General features: G+C 27.8%; 1 protein-coding gene across 3 annotated transcripts in view; it reads right to left on the reverse strand.

Annotated features, from left to right (window-relative positions):
* Nucleotides 1–12,124, reverse strand: part of LOC132929539 (cGMP-dependent protein kinase, isozyme 2 forms cD4/T1/T3A/T3B) — a 159,804-nt gene that overhangs the window by 48,801 nt on the left and 98,879 nt on the right. For all 3 annotated transcript variants that reach the window (XM_060994941.1, XM_060994940.1, XM_060994942.1), the window contains one exon: nt 1,867–2,033. In XM_060994941.1, the coding sequence (XP_060850924.1) occupies nt 1,867–2,033 (167 nt within the window). The remainder of the gene's footprint in view (nt 1–1,866; nt 2,034–12,124) is intronic.

The raw sequence follows: 12,124 nt of genomic DNA on the forward strand, positions 1-12,124 counted from the left end.
TTTTGTTAGTGTTCAATGATTGCGCCTATATATAATAATAGATTGTTATTAATTTCGAGACAAGGTTTCATGCAGGTACCAATATATTTGGTGTCAACGAGATAAATATGTATAAGGGGTGTTAAAATTGAAAAAATTATAATTTCTAAATCACGTCGAACTCCGCGGGCAGAACGTTGAACGTATTGGTCGCGGACAATATTTTATTCTTGGCGGTAAAATATCATGTCTTCGTAAAATCAGAACGCCCATACCGTTATATATACATTGAGTAATGACAATCGACATAATAATATATATGCCCATAGTTGTATGCTCTCTCGTTTCACGTCAATCATCAGCCATCGCATGTGGATACGTCATTTGACGATAAAGAACAAATTTCTCTACTACAAATATTTCCACGAGAAAAAAGAGCACAAAACGCACTGTAGTTTCGATTTCACACTTTATGTGAAGAATATAGTGTTGAGGGTATATAACGAGGACAATTGTGTATCTTACCGCTATGATTTTCCCCGCAATAACATTTGTTCAAAATTCTAATCGATGATTTTGAAATGCGATTTCAGACGATAATTTCGTTGTATTAGAAGCTTCCGATTATTATAATATAGTTTTGTTAACGCTCAAAACAAAATAAAATAAAAATATTTGTTTTAAGTTTCTAAAAATCGTCCAATACCAGCCAATATGAGCAGCGATTTATGTAAATATTTTGATATTTAATTACTGATTTCCGTCAAATATTTATAATAAATAATATTTAGGTATTAAAACGTAGGTGAGATAAAGTATAGTAGGCAAGCAGATATGTACGACGACAAAGTTACAGACACCCTGTATTAAAATTATATAGGCATAAGTGAAATACAATAATAATAATATATAATCGTCAATGACAACGTGCGCCGAAGGTGTCCGGAATGGACATGCCAAATACCGACACGCGTGTACGTTGAGTTGCCACATCGAATTCGCGGTAGTATATTTTATTTTACTTGTGTTTTAACACTGTACAGCACCAACAACGATAATAGTTATATAATATATATATATTCAAAATATTTGTTATTATAGGCGGCAGTTTAAACGTTATTACTTATTATAATAATATACCTATACGATAAAATGTACATTTACATTATTGTAATAGCTGGTTCCATCAATAAAGAAATTTTAAACCGACAATAAACATGTAAACATTAAACATAAAGCGTAGGAAAAATGTTTCGTTTACATACTTTAAATAAATACGATATATTTTTTGATATTTTTAATTCTCATATATTTAGTTATTATTTATTAAGCTATCCACGTCCGATTGTACGCTCAAATAAATGACGGTAATATATATATATACTATTTTCGTAAGTACATATTATAATTGTATTATTCCAATACACATCAGTGGCGTGCCCAGCAACAGGTATCACAGTCCCCAGTAAAATTATAACTTTCATGTATAAAAAAAACGTGTGCCTTTCCCGTGAACACGCAAACTTCATTTTTAAATTCACAAGACTCTCCTTTTCCCATAAAAACAAAATCGCGTGAAGTGGTAAAAAAACCTAAACGGTACATTAGTGCTTATAATTTATGTATATCACACAAATTGAGATATAAAATGTATTCATCTACATATTATACAATTATATTTAAGCATACAGGATAAAAATATTTTAAAGTTTAAACCTAAAAAAATGCGGTATTTGCGTCCTTGGTTCTGTGCCCGCAATGTATGAACTATTATTACTTATAAAATACATCTCCTCCTATTGAAAGTTCCTGGACAAGCCACTGGTAGTATTATATGATTTATACGTATAATCATGTTTTCATAGTAGTACATTAAAAAGAACTTACCTTCCATAACATAAACAATGCTGCCCACATCTCCTTCTTTAATAATAATGCTGTCGGAGGCATACTCGACGGGATACATACAGTCCACTATCTCTCTAATCTGTGTTGATTCCAAATTTTTCATGAAGTCATTGTCCAAAACAGCACCTTTGATCAATTCTCTAGACCTAAAAAGTAATATTCATATTATAATATAATTAATATATATATATTTATATATTAATAATAATTAGTTATCATAATTTATCACTTATTAAAAATGTAATACTAAAATACTTCATACACATCTTAAATATATATTTAAATATAGTACAAATATTAAAACTAATTAAAAAACTAATATTTCGAAGATTTATTATTATTATAGGTACCAATATTAGCTGTTATTAATAATTATTGTTTTTATTTACGAACACGGTGACTGTAAATACAAATATTTAGTTAATTTTTTCCAAGTGTATATCACACTTAATTAAAATATCTTATGAATTTAACTAACACGATGACTATAGTTAAGTATATGATGGCATCAATTACAGCCAAATTAAAAACAAAATTCGTCAAAGATGATTTTTATCATTATATATGAGGCAAGAATTTGAACAATATATTATGTTGGAAATGTCCAATGGTACATGTAACGGGAAAATATCCACTAATCATACCTATAATACCAATAAGTTATATATAAATATTTTATTGTAAGAAACTTTTTTATTCTAACTAATTCGTTTAATTCAAATATATATAAATATATGTGTAGAACAACTCATTTACTAAGTTAGTTGTAAGTACATATTACTTATCACATATTTATGTTAAAAACATTTTTACTTTAAATTTTAAAATATATATATATATAGTAGGTATATACTTTATAGTTTATACTATGTAAACATGTATATTGTATATGATTGTGATAACAGTACAGTGTCCTCGTTAAGAAATGTACATTTTTACCCGACAGTACGAAGTATTCACGTTTTGTATTTTAAAATGGACAGTATATAAATAAGTGACCGTTTATCGTCCCTATTATTTTAGGCAACTAGGTATGGTTTTTATGATAATATTTTGCCACCATGCAACCATGCCATCAATAATAGATATATGTAAGCATTTTTTTCATAATATTTTATATAGATATATAATATGTTTATTAAGATGCTTTTTATTTAACATGGTATATTATTATAAAGGAAAAATATATATTGTATTCTAATTTCTAATTCTAATACTAACAAAGCGGAGCAAATTTATAATTTTCAATGAACTAAATCTTCATATTTAAAAAAAAAGGCAATCTCGACAACAAAATCCGTCTTTGGACCAAATTATAGTCGACCACAGCAATAAATATAAAATGTTCGACATCTACAATAAATAAAGCACACGAAACGAGTAACTGAGCAAGTTGCATCCGTGCCAGTAATAATAAGACATTATTATACGGTGTTGTATGTCTTACCAAAAAAGTAATCAGAAATCACTGTAAAACTGAATTTTATTACTTAATCTTCGCCTTATACCGGCTTTACTACCCGTATGCGACACGCGCGTGATAATGTAAATAATATATGTAGGTACGAGTATATTTATTGGATATTATTATAATGTATAAAACCATAATATAATAGTATAATAGTTGAGGGTTATTGCCCGATACCCCTTGATTGAACAAAATCGTAATCTTACAATTTCATATCACGATAATAACGGATTTTTCATTATGTAATATTTGTATTACTTGAACATAACATAATATTATAATAATACCCGTAATAATAAATACTACAGATATACAATCCTACTATTATATTTTTTAGTTTACATACATTATTCATTCGTTTATTTTTTTTCAAAATACAAGCTCTGTAAATTGTAACATTAGATTATAGTAATAATATAATATGCTTTATAGTTTTCGTAAAAAAAAAAAAAAATACTATTATTCTATAAGATTACGATTTAAAAATATTTAGTTATACATAGTTGTATATACATTTACGCATTATTAGATACAAAGGATCATAATGTAATCTACAAAATTATTATGGGTATCTCACAATGTATTTTGCGTTAACATAAAAAAAAAAGATTAAAAGGCGAACAGTTTGTAATCCATTATGACGTTCAATTATTTTATATCTAATATAACTGTTAAAATAATATTTATAATAAAAAAGTATAAAATATTATTATTTATTATATTAAATATATATATTATTTTAACGTATAAAGATTACAAAATAAATGTCTTCAAGTTTAACATAATATTTACTAAGCAATATATATATATATAATATACATGTTTGATAAAATCTAAAATCAAACAGTAATTTATGTTCATACGTGTATTTCTTTACATACATTTTATATAAATTTAACTCAAAGCTTAATTAAACTTTAAAAAATAATATAATAAATAAAACAGAAAATTAAAATACTGAGTAACGGTTACGAAAAATTTATGTTTGATGCGGATAAAATGGAGCATGCAGAGGTAAAAGTATAACATTATAAAAAAAATATTATGTTTACTATTTCTAAACAAAATCTTTTTTATGTTTATATAGTATTTATACGTTTTCGAATTGTATAACATCATAGATTTTCAGTTAGGTTTATTATATTCAATGCAGAATATTTTTCTAAAAACTTTGATAGATAAAATCGAATTTCGAACATGTAGTTAATTAAAATTAACTATAACTATAATTAGTTTTAACTAAAACTAATAACTATAGTTATAACTTAAAAATATATTAGAAATATCAAATGTACACAGTGGAGAACTGGAAAGTACTGCTGCAATATCACACACAATGTTGGTAGGTATACGCTTAGATCTCCACGCATATAAACGTTAAATTCTTAGAACATTTATAATTATTATAACAATATGATTCTTATACTATACTTAATGGCTCATTAAAAATTTGACTTTTATACATAAAAATCTCAATTCTAAAAAAATTTTTTTTTCCAAGATATAATAATTGTTTATTGGAAATAATTCACTCGGTTCATTATAACACCTTTTAACCTTTTTCTACATAGACATCATATACTGTATACGCATATACAAATTGTTCAAACTATTATTTCTTAGTAGATTGTATAATATTATTAACGCACTTAAATCTGTAAACTTTTAAAATAGAGTACCTTAATTATATTATTACAAATTAATATACCTACTTATTGAGCCATATTATATACAAAATATTGCTCAATTACGAAATATATATTTAAAATCATAACAAACTATATAAAAAGAATAAGAAAAATAAATCACATACCTATAAATAAATAATAACAATTATATTACAATATAAATAATTTATTCTAATTGAAAAGATTTTTTAATATTATTATTCATTATATATTAGATTAATTATAGATACCTATATGATTCCTTGGAAATTAAATTAAGTTAAGATAGATTAAATAAAGTAAATACAGTAACATGAAATATTAAAAACCCATGATAAATGTATTGCAATACATAATTATAAATTTCATAACCATTAACATTTGAAAAATCTCAGAAATAAAATCCTTTCAATTAAAACATTATTTTATTTGGAACCAAGTGTTATAATAACACTAACGATTAACTAACGAAAACCCACTGAGTGATGGCAACGAACCAAGATAAACACGCAGAATTGTTTGCTTTAATCCTTTGAACTCATAATTGCGTAGGATTTTAAAATCCAAATTCAGAAAAATGTCATCTTATTTTAATTTGTCATCGTAATTAATTCAAATTTCGCTATCCACTATAATTATTTATAATAAGACATAATATATTATAAACTGTAATAACTATATTATTTAATTTCGATTTTGTTGTATAGTGACAACTGACAATGATGTATTATTTTCCATGTACCATGTTGCAATAGTCAAAAAACTCAAATTTTCTCAAGTACAGCTAGATAATAACTAATAGGTGATAACAATTATAACTATAATGTTCATACTTTATTTGTAATCGTATATTTATAATTAACAAGCTTTAAAAAAATATACACACATACAAATAATCAAAATAACAATTCACTTATAACATTGGGGGGGGATACATGAGCATATTAAAAAAATGACATTTGTAATCAGTGATGTGCAAGGATACAAGGATACCTAACAAATAATGTACTTCTATATTTTCTCGGGTTACGATTATTATAAAAACATAAGAAATAAACAAGAGGAAAGAAGGCCAATTGATCGACGGTTTTACATGGGTTTAGACTGCCCAAGGTTAGATTCTGAGTAGTTATAATTTTTTCACATCACGTATTTCTCATCAATACTTACATTATTTTCAATAATTCGAGTTTTAGAATACAAAACAATGATGTTTAATCAGTTTTCACCTGTAGTAAATAGCTTAAAATAATAGATAGTAATCTATAGAGAAATATATTATATATATACATAGAAAGAGAGAGAGAGAAGCACTTGTTTACAATTGCAAGTAACTACTATATGTATAATGATTATAATTCATAATAAACATTTTCATAAAACCAATGTAAGTACAAAGATACGTCATACTATATAACTACACGTTTGCACATACAATATAAAGGAAAAGTATTGTATTTAAATAAAAATGGCAAGATAAAAAAATTTGCAAACAATTTTAAATATGCTTTTAACTTACAATTTTTTTTTTCTAGTACAGGCAAATTAGTAGTTTGAATTTGGTAATTTTCAGTTTGCACTTTTTACAAATTACAAGCAAATTCGATAAAAATAAAATCTTTAGTAAGTAACTTATTTGTTCTTATTAAATAAAGCTTTACTTTTAATAGAATGAGAAACTTTTTAAGCAAATAATAATCACTTATTTTACAAGCATTGAAATAATTTTATTTTTTAAAATTTAAAAAATGTTTATACTTTGTATTCTGAGAGGAATTTGTATTACATTATGTAGGTATTTATATTAAATTTAGTGTTAATTTTTCGAACTAATTATCGTATTTATCTATAAAAATATGTACACTGTACACATATGAATATTTAATGATCGGAAATATATTGCATTAAGTACTTTTTTAAAAAAGAATTTCATTGTAACCCTTCATATACCGATAGTACGTAATATGTATAATGTACATAATATATTATATAGATAGACAATGCTACTGTTTCCCTTACGTAACCCGTAACCGATTAGGTCCATATTATATTATGTAGGTACATATTATTTGCATTCAGGACTCATTCACTTTCCAACGTTATGTCGATGGATTTGAATAATAATTTATTATTTTATTATTTTCATATGACAATGCATCGATTCAATGGATATACGTATATATATTTAATTTTAAACAAAAATATAATATTCCATATTCTACCATACTGCGCAGCGCAGTGAATGGCTTTCCGAAAATCGTTGAATTATTAAAATATAAAATTATGTATCTTTGAGAAGGTTAAATCTATTTAAAATCTATATTATTATACAATAGTTCAGTAGAGTATAATACAGTGGAGAAAAAACGAATTTATCAAGAACAGAGCGCGTGTTTAAATATATATATATATATATGGTAATATGATATTGCATACTTGAAAAAAACGCATTATTAATTTAGACACGTATATGTGTCGAGTGTATGCGTATTTCCACATTTCATGCATTTAAAAAACTACTATCTCGAAATTCGGTTCTCCGATGATTTTGGCTAGGCTTGTTTACCTCGAATTGTAATTTCTCCTCTGTGCATAATACATATTATACTAGACTACACTCCGTTACAGCTGCTAAGGGAGGGACAGTAAATTTAAAAAAATATATTACAATCCATTAAGATAACATCGGATAGATATATAATATTATATAGGTACTGCCAAACCATGCAAACGGTGTACATAAAACATACTACTTTATAAATTTTGGGCTGGAAAAAATGCATGGTTTTATTTGAGGGTGATGGAGTTTTGTGCACCTACACTGTATTGTATAAAAATATAATAAAATGTAATGTGCAAATAATATGGGTCAATCGCCGCGATACATAGGTGGTATATGCATGGTTATAACAACAGCGTGTATGGTTTAACGTGATAAATTACAAGGTGACGTACAAAGACAAGACAAATATATAATATACATTCCCATAGGTATAAACGCGTCATGTTATCAGACAATAACACAATAATTATGGCCCCCGAGGGTACCCTGCCATACTATAGTAAATATTATATATAGTTGTTATATATTAAATATTGTAACAACTAAGTACAATAATCATGTTCACCCACTGCCCACCACAATGTCGTTGTATTTGCATGTGTACAGTATACATCTTGTTATATTAGATTAAATTGGAAATAAATTACTCCATAATGAATTTAGAAGTACAAGTTGTACAACATAAGTGATTAGAGTTAAAGACAACGATTTATTCGAGGACATCAATCATGCATACTTAAAAAAGTTACAGTAATTTACACTTTTCAATAACATTTCACATCACCCCATAACAAGTTCAAACGCTAGTTCGCAATCGCAATACATAGATTTTTGCAAAGTGCAACAGAGTGTTAAATTATAATGTTAAAACAATTATATATTTATGAAAAAAAAACCATAAAAATATTTACTATTAATAAGTAAATATAAGTTATTACAATAATAATAAGAATAACCCTATCTAATATGATTAATTATTTCTAATATATTTTTTTTACATTGCGTATATGACATTTAAGTATATACATCGGGTAAAGGTTTGTACAAAAATTATATTTCAAACCCGGTATCCACTAATTGCTATAATGTGATGCATAAATGCAAACAATTGAAGAGTAGGTACCATTGCCAAAGCATATGATGATATAGTATACATAGTCTCGAACGCGAACCTCTAAAAATGTTATTAGTGAATAATACATATTATGTTAGATTAGAAAATGTTTAATAAGTGTACTGATGTAAAATACAAAATACGTCTACGTAAACGAAAATATTATAATCGTCATTATTATTATTATTTTATAATAGATTATTGAACGTTTGGCGGATGCTTAAAATCGATTTTTATACAATATTTATCACACAGCAGCTACGATAAGTGTATAATGCGATACAGACGCGTGTTTGTGCGCTACAATAACCTCGAGTATTTGGTTCAGGGACCATTGGGTCGAAAAATAATAATATAAATGCATAATACAAATACGCGCGGCACCCGTTTTACAGAGGCACAGTGTTGGGCGAATAGCATTATTATCATAATATAAGAATTAACGATATAAAGATAATAATATTATATCGTCGATCGGAATCGTCAAACAGTATCAATCTATAAAGGTAATGGGTATATATATGTATTATATATATATTTAACACAATATATTATAATATATTCATATAATGTATTACTATGAACGGCTAAACGTGGTGAAAGTTTCAATCGATTCAGAATAACTGCCAGGCATCTTGTACACATATAAGACTTTACGTATTAGCTATTGTAGTATCGCGTGTGGTGCATCATAATGTAGTAGCAAAGTACGATTGAAACCGATGATACGGTAATAGGTATAAAAATTACTCAACGCCTATATAATATTATATTAGCCACATACAGAGGAACCGCTGTGGGGCCGTCCGTTTTATATTTACAATATATAATATACTAAATATACTATATTATAATATATATATAGATATAGGTCATAACTGCCGATCTTTATAAACGGACGATGCTTAAATAATATGAAAATCGTCATTACATTATTATAATCACCGCACTAGATGACAAAATATTCGGCGTCATCCGTACGTCTCAGAGACATTATACAACATCGTATTACACGTTTCATACACGCCTATATTACTACCTATATATATATTATTTTACCGATCGACGGTGCGACAACGAGAGTATAATATAATTATATATAGTTGTATACCTAACCAGTAACTACAGCTGTTATATATTATCGCAATATCGGTGAGTGTGGGCTGCAGCCATCGATCGAGGGCTTTATTTTTTTTCCAAATCGGCTGCTGTAACAACCTACATCAGTCCAAGGAATTTGTTCCGATACGAAACGTATAAGGCATGAAAATGTCCAACTCCACAGCGACTAATTAGACGCACGCAACGTCGTATACACGCGTTGATCCACGCCAAGGTCTACCCCTCTGTGGTTTTATATCTACCTATTTATCTAATCAAATCTTTCAATGCGCGTAAAAAATCTTATACACGTGACAACGTATACTGTATACATATCGATAATTCAAAGCATTCAAATCAAACATATTGCAAATCTATACCTTTAATTATTTTTATTAACTGTCTGTAAACTCCGTGCTGCCAATGTTGTTCGCTACCATGAATTTAAACACGCGATCGTCCAATCATTTTCCAACTGTTTATATTCGGTGTATTTATTTATTTTATTTTTTTACAACGACCGATAACACGGTAAAATACCATACAAGTGACCGTAAGAGTATGTAAACACAGACATAGACCGACAGAAGTGTATCAGAATTGCGATTGCAGAGGACATTATCAGAAGCGATTTTACTGACCGGAAATTCTACATGGAAATCGTTAGTCTTTTCGAACGACTGGTTGATCTATAATAAAGCGAAAATAATTTTTAAAAATGACTTAAATACAACTTAAAGTTTACACTTGAGTAATAGTAATTGATAAACTTTTTGACCTCGAGTTTTTGGAATTTAACAACAATGAGTAGTGGCACCGATCGCGATGTCATCTAAAATATCTATGATACGTGTATATATATATATATATATATATAATAGTATACTGTATAACTATCACCCACATCAACCTATTACAGATTCATTAACTCTTTTTTAAATATAGTTTTAAATGTTTTAATATAATGTTGGTAACTTAGCAAATCTTGGGCGGGAAATATAAAAACGAAAACGTTCTGGAGATTTCAGGAGTCATTCTAACTCGTTTCCTGCAGAATAATTACATTCGTAGATTGATCGGTAAATGATAGAAACAGTAACTGTGTACTCACGTGGCATGTACGGCTAGACAGCAAACTACAAACTCTCTTCACCAACTATGTGACTAGCGATGTACGACGAATCTATGGCGATTAAGACCGATCGACTATCGACTATCGCACTATATTATTATTATATTCGAACCATCTTCAAAATCTAATCACACTGTGTTATAATAATCAACTCGGTAAATAGCAACGATACATGCTTATTGCCAAACACAACAAGTATGTAAATGACATAACAACTAATTAAATTATATTTATCGTAATATAATACGACTTGAACACGGACATACGCGCAGTTAGCTAGAACACTTTGAGATCTCACATTTAAATACCGTAGTATCGATTATAAACCGAAATAATATCGAACTGAAGTACGAATAAGCCGAGGCTGTTTAAAACACGAATTTGTCGAGGGCATAAATTTTATTCTCCCTCAAACACGTCTATCAATTGTTAATCGTACAACCAACACTTGAGGACCGATATTTCTAAACCATATTTCTAAATTAAAATTTACTCTATTGTTTACAAAACATTGTACACATTTTATGGGCGTATCCTACAGTATTGACTCTGTATTAAAATACGTACATAGGTAATATTACCAGTGTTAGAAAACTTCGATCAAATGTGCGCCAGCACAACAAAAAACCGATAAAAACATAAATTATTATATAATACTCGTACACCATTATAAAATATTCAAAAGTACGATGATTAGGATTGCAAAGGAGCAAGATACGTGAAAACGCGGAAGAATTTTAAAGGACGAGTCGGAAAAAGGTGACCAAAATACTGGATACGGCACTACCGGTTACCTATAGTTACTATACTGCACTATTAAATTCAAGAAGCTGCAAATTTACGAGCCACATTTTTAAGAGATGTTTATAAAATAGTTGATAATTTTACTCTAAGCTTGATGTCAAGAGCCACATATGAGTCTCGTTGTGGCCACCCCTACTATATACTGTCAGTGGAGACCTACGTCTCATACCCGCGAGCCCTACGAGACACAACACACGCATATATATATACAATTCAAAACTATATACATTATATACGTTATTATTATACATAACCAGAGAGATGTTTCAATTATAGACACAATAGGCAATGGCCTATGGACTCTGTTATTAAGTGGCCTAGAATTTTGGATTTTGAATTTGCAATATTTTTTATTGTAGTACAATCGAATTTTTGCCGTATAAAATAT

Source organism: Rhopalosiphum padi, chromosome 4, assembly GCF_020882245.1.
Source record: "Rhopalosiphum padi isolate XX-2018 chromosome 4, ASM2088224v1, whole genome shotgun sequence".
Classification (NCBI taxonomy): domain Eukaryota; kingdom Metazoa; phylum Arthropoda; class Insecta; order Hemiptera; family Aphididae; genus Rhopalosiphum; species Rhopalosiphum padi.